Source organism: Molossus molossus, unplaced genomic scaffold (assembly GCF_014108415.1).
Source record: "Molossus molossus isolate mMolMol1 unplaced genomic scaffold, mMolMol1.p scaffold_m16_p_22, whole genome shotgun sequence".
NCBI classification, from domain to species: Eukaryota; Metazoa; Chordata; class Mammalia; order Chiroptera; family Molossidae; genus Molossus; species Molossus molossus.
In genome coordinates this window covers 26,580,013-26,599,450 of record NW_023425358.1, presented here as the reverse complement: position 1 = coordinate 26,599,450, position 19,438 = coordinate 26,580,013, and the positions used below count along the sequence as shown (strand labels likewise).

General features: G+C 51.3%; 1 protein-coding gene across 1 annotated transcript; it reads right to left on the bottom strand.

Moving 5' to 3' along the window:
• Positions 1 to 2,815: 2,815 nt before the first annotated feature.
• LOC118640196 (trichoplein keratin filament binding) lies at positions 2,816 to 18,877 on the bottom strand. Its single transcript, XM_036277083.1, has 13 exons — positions 18,823 to 18,877; positions 17,357 to 17,550; positions 15,914 to 16,124; positions 14,786 to 14,842; positions 13,088 to 13,156; positions 12,354 to 12,527; positions 10,783 to 10,895; positions 10,548 to 10,614; positions 9,526 to 9,698; positions 8,258 to 8,339; positions 5,641 to 5,826; positions 4,979 to 5,122; positions 2,816 to 4,092 (listed from the first exon to the last, which is right to left on the bottom strand). The coding sequence occupies exons 2-13, from the start codon at positions 17,548 to 17,550 to the stop codon at positions 4,060 to 4,062; spliced, it is 1,503 nt and encodes a 500-aa protein (XP_036132976.1). The 5' UTR covers positions 18,823 to 18,877; the 3' UTR covers positions 2,816 to 4,059.
• Positions 18,878 to 19,438: the final 561 nt, after the last annotated feature.

Here is a 19,438-nt window from a genome sequence, read left to right as displayed (position 1 = left end):
AATGTCTTTTTTGTGTGTGTCATAAGAAACCTCCTCTATGATTACGATTGTTTTATTTTGAAATACTCCTAGATTCACATATCGTAGCGGTCCCCTGTGCCCTTCACTCCGTTTTCCCCAGTGCTAACGTCTTCCATAACTGTGGCACAATATCAAAGCCAGGACACCGACATTGGTACAATCACAGAACTTATTCAGACGTCACGGATTTTACGTGCACTCGTGTATGTGTTTGTGGTTCTATGCCCTTTGGTCACACGTGCAGGTTCCCGTGGTCGCACAATGAAGATACAGACCCACTGCGTCACCACAGACAGGTCCCTGGTGCTGTTCCTTCCCAGTCACACCCCGTCCCCTGGCAACTGCACATCTGCTCTCTAACTCCGTAACTTTGTCCTTTCAGGAATGTATAAATGGAATCATACATTTTGAAGCTGGCATTTTCCATAATACCCATCCAAGTTGTTCAGACACTGAGGTCCTAGAGAGGGGCCCCAGAGACCACTGTAGGACTGGGCCCGATCAGAAAATTCCCACACCCACATTTGGGAACAGGCACTTAATTTTCCCTGCTGGAGAGTGGGAAGTAGCTTTTTATTTGCCTTTTAATTTATTATTTTTTAATCCTCACCCAAGGACATTTTTCGATATTTTGTTCAGGTAGAGTGGGAGGGAGGGAGAGAGAAACATCGACGTGAAAGGGACACATCGAGTGGCTGCCACCCACACGACCCAACCAGGGCTGGGGACAAATTGCAACTGACGTACGCGCCCCTAGCGGGAACCGAACCCGGGTCTCTCTGGACCGCAGGCTGACGCTCTAACCACTGAGCCAAACCGGCCAGGGCTGCCTTTTTATTTGTTAAATAACATTCTCCCCTTATTACAAAGTTTATATTCTCTGTGTAAAATATAGAAAAGCACCCAAAATAAAAAAAAAAAATAGCCATTATTCCAACTTTTAAAAATACCTACAAAATGATGTTTCCTTAAAAATGGAATTATGTAAATATTGTTTTTGAACTTTTTAACACAGCATGAACATTCTCCAGAACTTTTTAAAAAATTGAAGCATTTCATTTCATGTTAGTGCACTGCGTATCCCCCTCAGCCCCCAGCAGTGGACACAGGCTATCAGTTTTCGCTGCTGTAACGAATGCTAGGAGCGACATCTTTGTACCAGTCTGGTGGTGGTTTATACTTCCCGGGCCAGGAGGCAGGCTGGCGGACTCAGAGGGCTCCGGGAGCGCCGGTGTGTAGGGCCCAGGAGGACAGGCAAGCATTTGGCTCTGGGTCCCCAGTGCAGAAGGCTACCATTGAAGATGGGACGTTTTCACGTCAGGTGTGTATTTGTAAAATCTCTCTCCGACTGCAGGATGGAGGAAAAAATGAGGTGGATGTGTGACTTCAGACAGAAGTCAGCGTTAGCCAAGAAAGACGGTGGGGAGAGTAACAAAGTGACGGACTTGGAGCCCTCAGGCCCCGGTGGCAGGACTCAGCGCCCCTAGGCCATGGCTCCTGCAGTGAGCAGGATGGAAGGGGTGCCATTCACTTACCTGGCGACACTGAAGGAGGGCCAGGTGGTGGTTGCTGTTGTTTTGTGTAATGATGGAAGCTCAGATCATTTGATGGTCTTACGGTGCTGAGTCTGAGGCGCCGCTGAGACGCAGTGGAGATGTCGGGGTGGTGGAGGTAAGGAGCTTGGCCTAGAGACACAGGTCCAGGAGTCCCTGATGTAGAGATGGCGCTGGACGCCGGAGCCTGGCTCACCTACCTGGGAGGGCTTGTGTGCTGAGGACAGCCCTGGGCCAAAACACTGGCACTCCTTGGGTTGTAACTGGCAAAGGCCAAAGTCAGTCTGCAGAAGTACCCAAAGAACCCTGTTTGTACCGTCAGCCCAGATGGAGTACGGAATGTGTAGGTGGACGGTAAGCCAGATGCTGTTTGCTCAGGGCACTAGGTCAGCAGCACGCGTGACTGCCACTCGCAAGCGTAGCCCCATGTGTGGGGAATCCCCACGCAACAGTGTTCTCCACCCTAAATGTTTCTACTTAGAAACAGGATCTATGGTGTGTTATGTTTTATAAAAACTACCTACAAACCCAGATCAGGGAAAACTATTAATTATATCCATAAAGACAGTGGAAGCTCTAAAATTTAGAAACATTTTGGAGAAAGAACATTTAAATACATCTGGGTAAGAAGCAGTGTGACCCAGTTTTAAACATTAACAGGGAAGCTGACTGGCAGGCTTCAAAAACAAGAAATTTGCCCTGGCCGGTTTGCTCAGCGGTTAGAGCATCAGCCTGTGGTCCAGAGAGATCCGGGTTCAGTTCCTGCTAAGGGCACGTACCTCGGTTGCAGTTTGTCCCCGGCCCTGGTTGGGTCATGTGGGTGGCAGCCACTTGATGTGTCCCTTTCACGTTGATGTTTCTCTCTCTCTTCCTCTCCCTCCCTCATACTCTATCTGAACAAAAAGGTGGAAAAGTGTCCTCGGGTGAGGATAAAAACAAACCAAGAAATGTGAAGAAATGATACATTTTCAGGAAAGTTGAGTGCACGTGAGTTCTGCATTGGGCAGATGGTGTGGTTGCTAACCCCTGTGGAGAAGAGGCTCCAGTGGAAACGAGGGGAGACAACACGCCTTCTACAAGAAAAACGAATATAATCTAGGAAGTAACCAGTCCTACAGAACGTCCAAACCGACAGATGTGGGTTAAATACGTAAAAACCTATCCTTCTACACAACCCACTTTGCAGCAATTAGTAAAAGCAACAGTAACAAAGCCTGGAAGTGAGGCAGTCAAACCAGAACTTTATTTCACAATTACTGAGCGTCTGAAACGGAAATAAACATGAGCATGCACAATGAAAGTGGTGCTCAGGGAATCTTATGCAAAGAAATTCAAAACAAGGAAATGGAAAGCAGATTAAGGGTGCAGTCTGCAGCTTCGTCTGGTTCCCAGCACGGTGGGGGTGGAAGGCGATGCAGCCCCGAGACCCAGCATCTAGACCAACTCTGGTCTTTAATAAGCTGGAACTGTAACGAGCTGTCACTCACTGAGATATGTAGTCTTGAACACAGTATCATGAAAACTGAAACTTTACAGAAAGAATATGAAAACAAAATGTAAGTCATAAAAATATTGCTGCTGCAAGGAACTTCTTGTGGTTATTTGTAGAGATTAATCTAGAACTATGGCACATGGGTGTAACAGTGGGAAGAGAAATTTATGGCTGGTCTGCGGCTGAGTCTGATCTAGTTTCTTCAGGGTCACTGTCCCTTTTCCTGGGCACACAAATCCCAGAAGACTGCATATAGCTGAGACCTTCCCAAGACGCTGGATGTCCAAAGTGTCATACCAAAAGGTGAGCGTCCAAGAGACTTCTTGAGGCTCAGTAACATAGATGTTGGGATCACTACCCACCCCCAATGCTCTGGAAATTCTACCAAAATGCTTCCTAACGGAGGACACTCATTTCTTACCCTTTCCGGGAAGCATCCCTGGACCACGTCAGACTGTCTCAAGGGTTCATAATTGTTTTCTTCAGAAAACAAGATGTGATCCTTTTGGGACCATTAAATTACTAAACCCTGAAATAAACTTACACCAAGACCTACCCATGTTTGTCTTCAACAAAACAGTTACATTTAAATGGCAACTTTAAAACTTAAAACCTTCCCATGTCTCTGGCTGGAGGCTTCACTGGAGGCTGACAGTTCCGGGTGAGACAAGGGATCCTGTCCTGGGACACAGTCTGCAACTCCTAGCATGGATTTCGAGTCGTAACATTATTTATAAATATACTACAAGACTGTGACAGCACTGTCACCGGACTATAACAGCCCCTTTCTTGAATGAGAGAGGCAGGAAGGGGCTCCTACCGGGGGCTGCACACCCACAACACCTTCAGTGGCCAGACCCTCGAGCCATCTGCTCATGGGCTGAACGGGCTTCCGGTGACCCCAACACTAGAACAGAGCACTGCAGAACTGTCTGGCGGCTTCACACCCACGGCCTCAGCACCCTTGTTCTCTGGCTCGCAGTACCAAGGAGGTCAGTTCCAAGCAATTTTGGGATGTCCGTAAGGCTGAGGAGAGAAAGCAAACACGAGACTGATCAGATCAGCATTCTCAGGAGCACTGGGAAGTAATCCATTTTAAGTACGAGCTAAAAGCACAGTATAACTGGCTGTTTTCATTTGCTGCTGAAAAAGCTTTGACCCTAAGCCACAAATGAGGCACTTGATGATTTTTTTTTAAGTACTGGCCCTAAGGGTCATTTCCACATGAGCTCTGTGACACCCTAATCCTGAGACGCTCACTGATCCATGGTCGAGTAAGTTTAAAATGCTGTCCCCTGCACCTCGAGACCCAGCCAGTTACATTAACACTGCAGCAGGCGTAGGACCTGCTCTCCCCGAGCTGGCTACCTGCAGGGGCGCCACGGTCGACGCCTGTGTGGCCCTGCTGGAGGAGGAGCCGAGAGGACACGCCTGCTGGGCTCAGCCAGCCCCATCACGTCCCCCAGCACTGAAGTACTCTGAGGGGCAGGGCGAGACGGAAGGGGGGACAGGGTCAGACAGTGGGAGGGGCTTTGATGTCTGGACAGTTGGGGCCTGGAACCACGACCTGCACCTCTCGGCAGCTGTGGCCAACGCTCTTCTTGGATTGCTGTTTGTCCCCAGACACGGTCAACAGGCACACAGCCTAGCAGTCAGGACCTCAGCCCTTGGGTTGCAGCAACAGGAACCAAAGTGAAATCACCTCAAGGGCTGTATGAGGCCCCGCCAAACACCGAAACAGACCCTGGGTCAAGGCTCCCTACTAACAGAGAAAAGGACAAATACAAGAGAAGAGCAAGGAGTCCGAGCTGGCTGGGAAGCAGAGCTGGGGACAGGGTTGCACGCCGTCCCGGGAGGGCAGGGCCAGGCGGAGTGGCTGGCAGCAGTGGCCTGTCAACTGCAAGGTCCCTACCTTGGGCCGGTACCCCTGCCTGGCCATCATCTTGGCCTCCTGCTGCAGCAGGGCGCTGCTGAGCTGCTCCGCCCGCCTCGCCGCCTCCTCCTCCTCCGCCTCTTGCCGGTCCGCTTCCCAGGCCTGCAGCTGGTGCTCTGCAACCTGGGCACACAGAGGAAGTCACCTGAGACCAGCCACGGGGCAGAGCCCTGCCTCTGACCAGGAGGGCAGCCTGAGGGAAACCTAGTGGGAGAGTCGGGGGAAAGGACCAGTGACGGGAAGAGCCGCTAAGTGAGAAGGCATCTGGTACTGGCGAGGGTGTGGGTGGTAACGTGCACCTTACAAAGAGCTCTGGACGTGGCCACGGGTTTGGAGGGTTATTTTCCGTTACTATTAGGTACTGAATTGAATCAACAGAGTGTGGCCCAGTCAACGAAAGGTTTTCCCAAACAGACGGGAAGAGATGGTGAGCAGTGACGAGAGCCTGGCTCCCACGAGACCTGGAGCGGAGCCTGAACTACGATCAGGGTCAGGGTCTCGGGCGGAACGGAAGGGGGTGCACTGAGCTCTCGTGGGCTTCAGACAAGGTAAGTGGCGCCGGCCGAGGAAGTGAGCCCAGGCCCCACGGCTGCAGCTCCAGCCCCGTACTGAGCTGCCTCCTGCCAAGGACTTGGCCCCACCTGGGCTTCCAGCTCCTGTTTCCTGGCTGATTTCAGTTCTTCACTCTCCTCTTTCTTACGACGAGCCGACTCTCTCGCCTCCTCGAGGTTCTGAATAAGTTGCTCCCTGTGCCTTAGGGATTCCTCTTGCGCCCGCCGGTTTTGTTCAATCTTTTCTTGTATCTGCTGTTGTCTCCCTGTCAGGACCTAGCTCAGCAGAAAGGAAAGGGGAAGGTTTTAGTTGGACCCTACAGACACTTGTTCTGCCAGCTGCGGACCGGCTGCAGCTGCACCTCTACGGAGACCCAGCCTCATCCTCAGCCCGAGGCCTACATGCGCCAGACCAAGGCAGCCGACTGCAGAAGCGGTCCCAACAACGGCCCACGGCCTAGCCACGCCCTAACACACAAAACACCCACAGACTGTGTTTCTGAGACACAGTTGCACACCAAGGAGCTCAAGAGGCAGGATGGAACACCCTCCACAGGGCACAGAAACACAGCGACCAAGTGAATCTCACTCCCTACCAGAGGGTTCTAGGAAAAAGAAATAATGCCCAGCCAGCGTGGCTCAGTGGATTGAGCATCATCCCATGGACCAAGGGGTCCTGGTTTGATTCCCAGTCAGGGCTCTATCCCCAGTGGGGGACGTGCAGGAGGCAGCCCATGTTTCTCTCTCACATCAATGTTTCTATCTCTCTCTCCCTTCCTTTCTCTCTAAAAATCAATTAAAAACATATTGAAAAAAAACAAAAGAAGCCACAAGCCACACAAATGACCAGAGGTGGAGTCTGGGCCATCCCTCCCAAGCTTTTGGATTTAGATTTACTGCTCAAGAAACAGAAGCCTGCTGTGTTTGAGACCTGGCTACAGAGCAGGGTAACAGCCTACTGCCAGCCCAGACCATGGTCAGGAGTCAGGAACCAGAAAAGTCTAGAAGCCACTTGCCATACACAACAGTTAGGTCTCTGGAGGGGACACATAAAGTGGCTACAACGAGGAGGAACATTTTATTATTACTTTTAATCCTCACTCAAGGATATTTTTCCATTGATTTTCAGATAGAGTGGGAGGGAGGGAGGGGGAGCAGAAGACAGAAAACAGACAACATCAATTGGTTTCCTCCTGCACCACCCGACCAGGGCCAGGGATCAAACTGCAACCGAGGTGCGTGCCCTTGACTGGAATCGAACCTGCGACTCTCTGGTTCGCAGGCCGACGCTCTGACCGCTGAGCAAACTGGCCAGGGCATATAAGGAACGTTTTATTTTATTTTTTTACCTTTTTAAAAATATATAGAGATATTTTTTATTTATTTTTGTTACAAATGTGTTCTCCTTTTTCCCCCATTGACACCCTCCTCCTGACCCCCCCAACATTGTTGTCTTTGTCCATTGGTTACGCATACATGCATATAAGTTCTTTGGTTTATCTCTTCCCTCCCCCTTGCCCCCCTCTTCTGAGGTTTGTCCGTCTATACTCTACTTCTTTTTTCATTTTCTTTATTGATGTTAGAGAGAGAAAGCGTGAGGGAGAGAAAGACAGAAACATCGATGCCCGAGAACATCAGTTGTCCGCCTCCTGCGTGCCCTCCACTAGGGATCAGGCCCACAACCTGGGCATGTGCCCTGACTGGGAATTGAACCAGTGACCTCTTAGTGCGTGGGTCGAGGCTCAATCACTAAGCCACACCGGCCGGGCCTGTACCCTACTTCTATGTCTCTTGGTCTATTTTGTTCATCAGATTATTTTGTTCATTATATTCCACAAATAAGTGAGATCATGTGATATTTGTCTTTCTCTGGCTTATTTCACTTACCATAATATTCTCCAGGTCCCTCCATGTCATCTCAAGGGATAAGAGATCTTTCTTTCTTACAGCTGCATAGTGTTCCAAAGAGGAACATTTTAAATGAGGAAAATCAAAAGATGCTGGAGACTATCTGGTATTCACAGAAGTGAAATGGCACCAACTGGGATCCGATTTCCCATGGATTCCAAAATGCAGTGTACTGATGTGCACAGAGTATAATTTCCCTTTTAAACCACTTTAAGATAACTTTCAATACATAGAAATGAAGACATTTTTCCCAAAATATTTCCTCTTAGTTGGTGTATGTCTTATACACGTTACTTAATCACTGGCAAATAAAACACATTCTTTAGTCCACTTCTGGTTATGCCCCCCAAGAAAAAAACCCTAAGTATGGAAAAGCTTCATACTCCACGATGTTTACTGCAGTTTCCTATATTAGCTCAAAACTAAAAAAAGAATGGAATACTTGCCCAGGCCAGTTTGGCTCAGCGGTTAGAGCATCGGTCTGCAGTCCAGAGAGACCTGGGTTCGGTTCCTGCTAGGGGCGTGTGCCTTAGTTGCAGTTTGTCCCCTGCCCCAGTTGGGGTCGTGTGGGTGGCAGCCACTCAATGTGTCTCTCACATCCATGTTTCTCTCTCTCCCTCCCTCCCACTTTATCTGAACAAAAAATGGAAATAAAAAATGGGTGAGGATAAAAAAATAAAATAAAATAACCGGAGAAGACTCTGTTCCCAGAACATGTGGCAGGGTCAGTACAGGGTCACTAATTCCCAGACGCCCGCCCGGGGACCAGCCCGGCCTCGTCCATCACAGCGGGGATTACCTCGGTCATCAGTCTGTCTCGTGCACTCCTCTCTCGGGCCCACTCCGCCTCTCTCTTCTCCCACACCTCCTTGGCTTCCTCCCTAGGGAAACACAGACAGTGGCAGCAGGCTCACCACCACCAATGGCAGCCAGAAACTACAGGACCAACAGGGCTCCAAAGCACCAGGCGGCACACAAGCTTGTAACAGACGAAGGACAGTCCACAGCAAGTGTTTCTGCAGTGAGTACTTTCAGTGACCTTTAAGCACTCCACCTCCTCATGAAAAGCTCTCTGATGTCTCGCACCCGGGCCGTTAAACACGGAGGTGGACGAGCCGTCAGACTGGGGAGGAGCAGCACTGTCCGGGCCGAGCTGCCGCGCTCCTGGCTCCCTGCCAGCTCGCCCCTGCCTGGGTCAACCAGGACTTCCTCGCGTCTCCATGACCCGAGTACCTGCCACTTGGCTGGAGGATCTGGCATACAGAAAGTGCTTACTAAATATTACCTGTTTTTTATTTCAATCTACTAGGTTAATTTTTAGGATCCGGACCCATTTATATAGACCTAACAAGCATGCAACATCTCCACAACTTATACTACTTTCCTTTCAAATGTCTAAGGTTTTAGATGAACAGATCCTTACTCTAAACCCTAATGATTTCCTTCCTTCCATCCATTTATTTATTTATTTATTTTTATAGAGAGAGGTAGGGAAAGAGAGAACCATCAATGTGAGAGAGAAATACCGATGGGCTTCCTCTTGCACGCTCCCTATTGGGGATCGAGCCTGCAACCGGGGCATGTGCCCTGACCAGGAATCGAACTGGGCCCTTTTAGCTCATGGGATGACGCTCAATCCACGGAGCACCCAGCGGGCTGTGTCTTCATAATTCTCAACTTAAGGGAATTATTTCTCCACATTCTGCTGGAGACAGCTCTTGGGTCATCGGGAATGACAAGAGGAACAGTGAAGTCAAAGGGCTCAGCAGCATCACATCGGCTGCGCCCACAGGCCATTAGTAGTCACTTCGGATCCCATCCTCATCACCAAAAAGGTCCCACGGCTCCTTAGTCTGGTAAACCATGGCTGAGTTACTGATTTCCATCTTAACCTGAAGGAAACACCTCCACAAGTCAGGTCCTAACAGAGGTGTGCTCCTCATGAATGACAGATACGTAACCAGGGACAAGTGTTTCAGTGACAGACCCCCCCACAGAGACCTGTGGGGCCCCAGGTACCAGAGCAGAAGCCAGGAGTGTCCAGCTCACACAGTTGCCGCCTCTCACCTCAACAGCATCTGCAGCTCCGCCTCCCGCTCCCTCTCCAGCTGCAGCTGCTCCTCGAGGACCTGCTTCATCCACGCCACGTCGGCCAGGGCCTGCTCCCGGCGGGCCAAGTGCACGCGCTGGTTCTCCTCCTCTTTCTCCAGGAGCGCCTGCAGGATGCGCTTGTCTGCCTCCTAGAGGAAGGAAGAGGAAGCACAGTGGGCACAGGGCGGAGCGTTCGGCAGCCACGCCTCCACTCCTGCCAGCCCCTCTCCTCAGGCCCTGCACTGACAGCAGACACTGGTGATACTGCCAGATGTTCTGCACACAGAGATGGGAAGACGTGGGATGGCTTAAAATGACACCGCAGAGGCCCAGGAGCTGTTCTCTGCCTGAAGGGAGACGCCTCTGCCACCACATGCCTGCCCCTGCCTCAGACACATCTGGTAGCGCAGCTTTTTAGAACACAATTTGAAAGCAATTCCACTTCTAAGAACATAGACTACCGAGACATATGCACAAAATGCTCACTGCAGCTGTCATGTAAGAGGAAAACCCGGAACAACCCAAACACCCAATGGTAGGAAAGAGCTATTATGTACATCTAGCAGCAGAACACCGTAGAAGGAGGGAACTCTGCAGCCTTGAGATGGGAAAGATGTCCCCAGGGGAAAAGCCACGTGGCGCTGCCGCCCCAGGTCTAAACACTTGACATGAACACTAAGCAGCTAGTGAAGAACAAGCTCAGTCTAAGCAGACTGACCACAAAGTGTAAGATTTACTGTTTGGATATATGCTGAGGAGTACAACTTCAAGCACATTTTTTGAAAGCACCGCTTCCCTATGAGTGCACGTGTAAATATAGCTAGAAGGCTTCATGCCAAACGGACCCCTCTGGGGAGGGGCGGAGACTGCAGGGGCTGAGCCAGGGGAAATCTCACTTGGCGTTTTACTTCTTACCAGACGCAGTTGTTAATGAGCAACGGAAAACATGTTTTTCAGAAGAGGGTGAAAGAGATGCCAGGCTGTCTCTTCAGACTCACCAGTTCCTCTTGGATCTGCTGTGTGCGTCTATTGAGCTGCACGTTATACTGATGTCTCAAAAAGCGTCTAAAAATGAACAGAATATAGCTCGCCTTCAGTGTCTTGTAAAGAATTCAAGGGAGGCTAGACAGCTCCTTGCTACAGGGTGTACCCTGTCTGGCTCCGGAACACCAAGGCAAGCGTGAGAATGGGAGGCTTTGGGAGGGCGGGGCGGGGCAGCCCTTGTCCACGCACCCCAGTTCCGCCTTCTGCCGGAGGGCGGCCATCCGCTTCCTCTCTTCCTCCAGCCTCTCCAGTTCCCACCGCTGCTTCAACAGATTCTCCTGTTCCTTCTTCAGTTTGGTGGCCTGTGGTTAGAGTGACAGTAACCCCCACTCAGATCACGAGAATCAGAGCTTCCTGCATTCCCCATCCCCAGTTTCTGCAGACCTATGCAATAAGGGCTGGCCTGGCCACTTGGTCATCACATCTCCTCCCACCTCTGGGCTCTGAACCCCTTGCGCCAGCTTAACTCACTCATTCATCCCAACTCAGATGAGCCGTTTCTTAAATATGTATGGGGTTTTTTTTTGTCTTTTTTTTTTTTAATCCTCACCCGAGGACATTTCTGCATTTATCTTCAGATAAAGCAGGAGGGAGAGAGAGGGGAGGAGGGAGAGAGAGGGGAAGAGAGAGAGAGAAACATTGACATGAGAGAGACACATCGACAGGCTGCTACCCACACAACCCCAACAGGGGCCGGGGACAAACTGCAACCGAGGTACGTGGCCCTTAGCGGGAACCGAACCTGGGACTCTCTGGTCTGCAGGCTGACACTCCAACCACTGAGCCAAACCGGCCAGGGCTGTTTGGGTTTTTTTTAATTGATTTTTTTTTTTTTTTTTTTTTTGAGAGACGGAGGAAGGGGGAGAGAGAGAGAAATATCGATGTGAGCAACATCGATGGGCCGCCTCCTGCATGCCCCCCACTGGGGATCGAGTCTGCACCCCAGGCATGTGCCCTGACCGGAACTGAACCGAGACCTCTCAGTCCACAGGATGATGCTCAATCCACTGAGCCACACCGGCTGGGCCAGATGAGCCATTCTTGCAAGAGCCTTTCCCAATACTGTGGACAAGGACGGGCCCCAGGCTCCTTGCTCCCATAGGACCCTGCACTGTCCACGCCTTACTGTGACTCACCATCTGCCTCCGCTACCTGGGTCACACAGGATTCTGACACTGCTTTCGCCGCGAGGGCCAGGTCTGTGGGCCTTGCTCACGGCTGCATCTCTCGCACCCAGCCCAGAGCTTAGCACCTAGCTAAGTAGTGGGCACTAAGATCTAGTTTTTGAATCTTTCACGCCTGGGGAAGGGGGTAGTTCCCTCCTCTGAATGGGAAGATCCCACCCCCTCAGGGAACTGCACCATATTCTCAAGATAGCCTGTTGGACCAAAGACCCTCACGGTTTGTGCCTTGAGACCCAAAACCTGCTAGCCAGGGACAGCTGTGTGCTAGAACATCAGACTCAGTCAAGACTACTCAGTGCTGAAAATTCCAAGTTCTAAGGAGGCTCTCAGACAGCAGGTCCCAAATCACATCTGAGAGAACAGGCATTATCTCCTTATGGCTACCATTCTAGAATGTGGGCACACAATACAACCTGGGAGCATGGGAAAACCACAGATGGCTACAAATGTCAGAAGGGAGAACCCAGCATCACTGCATTTCTTACTCACCTCCCCAGTATCTCTTTAGAGCAGCGTCTGAAATGCCCATTTTGTACCAAGCAGCAGAGAGGCCATGTGGCCGTGGTGTGCCCTCACCTCCATCTCCTTCACCTTCAGCTCCTCCATCTGCTGGAGCAGCGCCTCAGCCTGGAGTTTATCCTCCAGCTGCCTCCTCTCCTCTTCTGCTTTCATCCGCTCTAGCGCTTCCCTTCGGGCTGTTTCATACTCATTTTCATACCGTTTCTTCTCTTTCTCCTCCGTGGCTTCTTGCTACAGGGGCCGAATGAATCGAGATCAGTGTCTGTAACACGCAGCCAGCAAAGCCCCGGCTGGTGCGGCGCTCAGCTGGCCGCAGGCCTGGTCCCCACCCGACTTGTCTACACGCGAGCAGGCCTCCTCTCAACCGTGTGACCCAGGGCTCAGTGCTCTGTGGGAGCGCCCCATGCGTCCAAGACGAAGCTGGGGAAGCACGCAGCACAGTGCATGGCCCTGAGGAGGGGCTCAATGAAATACTTGCTAAAATGAACCCAGACGCAAAGCAATGGGTTCGTGGAGGTGTGGACTTTTATCCCCAGAGGCGCAGCTGTAAGCAAGGTCATGCTGCACGTTCTATCCAGAGAGACTACCAGCAACAAAACGCCCTTCAGGATGCCCAGTCCCCACCACTGGCCAGCCCTGGTCACCTGGGAAGGGTCACACAGGATTCTAGCACGTTAGAGTCTATCCCTAGACTGGAGTCATGAACACCGAAAACAAGGAACAAACTCAAAGACACGGAGCCAGCCTCCCACTGCAGCACACAGGACTACTTCCAGGGCCAGACGCCACACCTGCTTTTTCTCTTCCTTCTGCGTTTCCCAGGCGTTTATCACATGCTTCTTGTGGAGGTCCGATTCAACCTGAGGATGAGAAGGAGCTCGTCCACTTCCGACCGGGTTCATCTACAGACCCGCTGGGAGCACAGTGCCATGCCCGAACCGTGCCGACTTCCCTCTAGGAGGACTCCGGGGGCGTGGCCCGGGGGCTGGTAAGGAAGCGCACCAAGACCCCAGTGCAAGCCAATTAGAAAACCAAAGGACCGGGATTCTGAACTAATCTCAGGAGTTGAAACAAAGTAACAGAAACTTTTCTCCCAGTCCCCGGACTTCAGCAGAAACAGGACACTTTCTGCATGCCAGGACGCAGGGCAGCAGGAGCTGGTGCGGGACAGACCCCACCCTCTGCTCGCTCCCTCCCCTTCCTCCGCAAAGCAGCGGCTGTGAAACATGTGGCATGCTCCAGCACAGGCAACACGTCTGGGTGGTTAATAAGAGATTTGGGTTTAAAGAATCTTTTGGATCAGAAAATGAATTATAGTGCTCTGTCCAAAAGTTTTATTTGGGAAATTATTTATAAAATTTTAAATTTTCTTTCTCAACTTACAAATACGGACATTTGCAACTAACTTAGTGTTCTGAATAAGCCTTTCTGAGTACATGAGTTTGGAGGACCCACTAAGTTGACAGCAGCCAGGGAGCAATGTCTTCCCACAGTTGGTGCTAACTGCGCATACTCCAAAGCCCCGAGATGCTCCATTGCTCTGTGACTGGCAATTTCTATATGTAATTATGAATACAGAAATTACCCCCCCAAAAAAAATTAACACCACCAAATGTACACACAAAATGCTGGTTGAGATAAGGTGAGATTAGTAATGAGACTATTTCCCTCTAGTCCGAACTCTGCTGAACAGATGCTCCCCTCTCCCTCCCCCAGAGCCTAGGTTGTCCTTTCTTGTCCCACGCCAGCTTAGGCCTTCGCCATCACTCACCTGGGCTGCTGGAGCAGCCCCCCAGTTGGCATCACCTCTTCCCACCCACCTCGACATTGCTGCCAGAGTTGCTACTCCCCAAAATGCAGCTGGGATCCCACTGCACCCCTGCTTATCACCCAGGCGGCCCCCACGCCTCCAGGAAAAGCACACAAGGCTGCCGAGGTCTGGCCCATCTGCCTTATCAGCCTCCGCTCTTGGGGCTCCCCCTCCCTGACAGCCCAGCCCCCCAGCCCCTTGTAGCTCCCTGGACTCGAGCTGTCTGACTCACGCCTCATCCTCAGACAGTTGCCTCAGTCTGCACGTCCTTTCTTCACCTCTCCACCATCCAGTCAACACTCTGTCATTCTGAACTCCTCCACCCTAGCAACTCCCCTGGGACGCCCGCCTGATCTCCACGGAGCGGGGGCACGGCCCTGAGGCCCACCTTCCAGTTCCTCCCAGCACCCGGCATCCTGCACTGTAACAAGCTGTACCCTGTTTCCCCAACTAGACTGGGAACTCCCTAGGAATGGGGGACCACCTCTAGTCTGCACGCCTGTACAGGTGGACATTACAACAGGTGTTCAGTACACAGTGGTTAAACAACCAAATGAACCAGACGGCTGGAGTGTGTCCTCCTGTCTCAACCCAGCACAACATGCAAGTCAAAAACAAGTCAGGAAACTTGATTTCATCTACTTAGACAAATCAACAGAAGGATCGCCTTGATTTTCACCTCTCGAAGTTTGGGGTCATTCTTTTTCCAGTGTTCATACAGAAGTTGTTCAGCAATCTGTCAAGAAAACACAAAGAGGGAAGCCTGATGTCGCGTTCCAAATCCACTCACGTTTCGGACAGCCACACCGGAAGCCAGCTGAGACCAGAGCGCCTCCACTGGCACGCTGTCACTGCACCGCCCTTCAAACCTCCTTGCCTTGCACCCAGGGCTCCGGGAGCCAGACACCTGAGTGGACCCAGAATCTGATGTTACATATGCTACCCATCTGCTTCAATATATACAGCAGGCTTGCCCTGGCTGGTTTGGCTCAGTGATTAGAGCACCGGCCTGTGGTCCGGAGAGACCTGGGTTCGGTTCCCGCTAAGGGCACGTACCTCGGTTGCAGTTTGTCCCCGGCCCTGGTTGGTCGTGCGGGTGGCAGCCACTCGATGTGTCCCTTTCACGTAGATGTTTCTCTCTCTCTCTCTCTCCCTCCCACTCTATCTAAACAAAAAAATGGAAAAATGTCCTCGGGTGAGGATAAAAAAAAAAACCACACACACACACACACAGAGCAGGCTTAAAAACACAAATTGGGCCTGGCCAGTATGGCTCAGCGGTTGGAGCATCAGCCTAAGGACCAAAGAGTCGTGGGTTCAGTTCCAGTCAAGGGCAAGTACCTTGGTTGCAGTTTAATCCCTAGCCCTGATTGGGGTTGTGCGGGAGGCAACTAATCAATGTGTGTCTCTCACATTGATGTTTCTCTCTCTCTCTGCCTCCCTCCCTCCCACTCTATCTGAAAATCAATAGAAAAATATCCTGCAGTGAGGATTAAAAAAAACAAAACACACAGATTGGGCTCCCCACTCCACACAACTACTTTGGAAGATAAAATACACCAGTCCCAGGCCTTCTGGGGCCACAGAACTGGACTTAAAAAAAGGGACTCAGATGTAATGATTTAAAGGACCAAGGAGAACAAAGATGACTCATGCAAAACACACAAGCAAGGAACAACTTAGAGTAAGCACTCTCCTGGCTGTCTCTGGAGTTACCTTCCACCCCATCAGACCACAGCGCCCAGGGGTGACCCACGTTAGCACCACTGACAGGCTGGGGATGCTCCTAAGGGCGGTGAGAATTTACCAGTTTCCTTTGCTCTTCCCGGGCTGACTTGAGATTCCCATGCTGCTCCCGGATTCTTTTTTCCCGCAAGTTCATGCTCAGCCTCAGCTCCTCCAGTTCCCTAGCCAGCAGGTCCTGCTCCTCTAGCAGAAGCTGCTGGAGTCTCTCCCGTCTGGCCTCCAGATGCCTCCTCTTCTCCTCCTTCATCTTCTCACGCTGGTAGGCATGCATGCTGGGTGAGGAGGAGCCCAACATAAATCAGTCGTGCTACAGCCACATGGGGCACTCTGCTATGGGTAAAGAGGCTGAAGTACGTATAACATGGTGACATGGGAAGGGGTCTTCCGGCCCAAGTTAACAGAGCAGGTCACAGAACACTATGCATAACAGAATCTTGTTTTTGCAATAAGAAAACATAATACGCTTATATATGCACATGATAATATTAATAGCAAATATTATTTGAGCAATTACCATGTACCAGGTAAAACCATGGATGGTTCATCTCGTAAATCCTACAGAGCAGGTCCTGTTTCAGCACTACATCAATGATGAAGAAACTGAGTCTCATTCAAGCAGTAAGCGACATAGTAAGGATTTCTATCTAGGTCTGTCTGACTCCAAAGTCTCTGATTTTAACCTCCATAATTTTACATGTATTTTTATAAAAATGGGTGGATGTGTGTGTATATATTCATACACAAAACACAAATAGGAAAACGTATAGGAGGATATGCAATCAGGCTGGGGACGCGAGTTTACAAGGAAATTTCCAGATTCTACATACATTTCTTATCATTTTTTTTTCTTTTTAAAAAATATGTTTTGCCCTGGCCGGTTTGGCTCAGCGGTTGGAGCGTCGGCCTGCGGTACAGAGAGACCCGGGTTCGGTTCCCGCTAAGGGCATGTACCTCGGTTGCAGTTTGTCCCCGGCCCTAGTTGGTCGTGCGGGTGGCAGCCACTCGATGTGTCCCTTTCACATCGATGTTTTTCTCTCCCTCTCTTCCTCTCTCTCCCTCCCGCTCTATCTGAACAAAAAAAATGGAAAAATGTCCTCGGGTGAGGATAAAAAAAATATGTATGTTTTTATTTATATTTTTAGAAAGAGAGGAATGGAGAGGAAGAGAGAGAACTATCGATTGGCTTCCACCTACACGCCCGGCACTGGGCACCTGACCAGGAATCGAACCAGCGACCTCTTGGTCCATGGGACAATGCTCAACCAACAGAGCCACACTGGCCAGAGCACATTTTGGATTTTTTTTTTTTCTAGTGCAAATGTATTACTTTGCTGATCTTTTTTTCAATTTTCAGTTGGAAAAACATCACCAGGCAATCAATGCTGTCCAGCAACTCCCTCAAGAAAACATGCTGTCAGGCCATAGTCTCCCAGGTCCTTAAAGGTACATCCCCTGACCAGCAAGTGGCCGCCCACCTCCATCCACTGTCCGTCACCGCAGTTACCTCCGCTGGTAGGAGGTCTTGGAACTCCACTCTGCCTGTTTGGAGCTGCAGATGTTAGACATCCTGAAGTAGCGGCTGTTCTCATCCCACTGCTGCCGAAGCCGGGCCTCCTGTTCTCGGTGTCGCTGTTGTGCTACCCGCTGATCCAGGAGCCTCCGGCTACACCAGTAGGAGGGCAGCGTGGGGAGTGCCATCTAAGGACAGCAGTGGTAGAAAAATGAGCTTGCTGCCGCCCTAGGAACCCTCTCAAGCTCGGCCTCATCCCTTTAGTGAGTGAGCCTCACCCCTTGGCTGCACACTGGAATCACACGATGGAGCCTAGGCCCCACTCCAGACCAATTAAACCCCAAAAGTGTGGGCTCCCAGCATCAGCATTTTTTAATGACTTGCCATCGGGGCTGCAAATTGTAGATTTACATAAGCCTGAACTGCACTCAGCCGTGGCAGACATCATCAAGAACACTGTAGTCAGAGACAGGGAAGCACAGTCCTAGCAATGCCCTGCATAAAGTGACGAATAATTTAAGGAACGTGTCTATGCTCTTGATATATGTGACCTTTTTCATTACTATCCCCCCATTATTTAGGAGGGGAAGAAACTTAAGTTCACAGAGGGAAAGCGACTTGCCCACGATCACAAAGCAAGGAAGAGGAAATAAAAGACTTGGGATCCTAATTTCTGTCCGTCTGAGACCAGGGCAAGAGGCTGCCTGCTGGGACCAACATACCCTGGCTTTGTCAGCCCCCAGGGAGGGGCCTGGCCCAGGTGTCACATGTGGAAGTGTTCTGGGGGACAGATCCCATCATCCTACAGATGGAGACACTGCGACCCAGAGACAGGGTCACAGAGCAGTCTGGGGACTCAAATGGAGACTTGAAAGCAGAGAGCAGTCTCACTCGGATACCTTTTCCCTTACCCAACAGCTGTCCCCATGTGCGCGTCTCAAGGTGCTTGGCTACCATAATACTTAAGGAAAGTCTGCTGAGCAAGCAAAAAGGCCTGAGTCCGCGCCAAGTCTCAAATGCAGACTCCTCTATACCCGAGGGGAATAATCTGCACCTAGGGGCCAAGTCTCGCCTGCGGCTGCCCATGTACAGCCTCCGTCTTGAGACTGGGCTGGACAGGTTTTCTCTCTGCCCTGGTATGCGGCCGATGGATAAATCTTGGCGCCAGGCAGGAAAGTTCCGGTTCCGGACCAGCCACCACCAAGCTGGGCTGCTTCCCTGAACCAGTCGCATCCCTCTCTCGGCCTCAACAGACACAGATGACGAAAGGGTCACAGAAGAAAGTGCTGGGGCCAATGCGCGGAGGGAGCAGAATGAGCGCGGGGAGCCGACCCCCGGGCGCCCTGCGCTCGCGTCCCGGACGCCGCCGTGGTGCCCGCCAGCGCGAGGCCACCGCAGCCGGACTCTGCGGGTCCAGACCCCCCACGCCGGCTCCCGGCCGAGCCCAAGCTCCGACTCACGTCTCTCTGCGCCCCGGAGTTTCCGAAGAGTCCCCAGGCCCGCGCTCCCGCCTGCCCCAACTAAACCCGCTAATCCCCAAGCCGGCCGTTTCCCCGCTCGTTGCCCGGGCGACGGACCGGCGACGGAGCGCCCCGAGGGCCAAGCGGCCTCCAGCACTGCAGACAGAGGAGGCTGTGTTTTTTCTCTGGCGCCGCCTCGTGGTGGGCGGGAGAGCAATCGCAAACGTCGCTAGTCCTGGAAACGAGGAAGGGTAAAAGAATCCTGAATTCACTGCCCCAAATTCAGGGTAGTTTCCTAGGGGGATAAAAGTGAGGGTTGGGGAAATCGGGAGGATACAATAGGGGAAGAGGACATAAGCCTGACTACACATGAAAATCACCTGGGGAGGTCTTAAAAATGCAGATGCCTTAAAAAACAAAAAACAAAAAAAACCCTAAAATAAACAACAACCCTGGGGCTGGTGTGGCTTAGTGGATTGAGGTAGTCCCATGGACTGAGAGGTCCGGTTCCATTCCAGGTCAGGGCACATGCCTGGGCTGCTGCGGCTCCATTCCCAGTAGGGGGCGTGCAGGAGGCAGTCAACGGATGTTTCTCTCGCTCCCTTCCCCTCTCTCT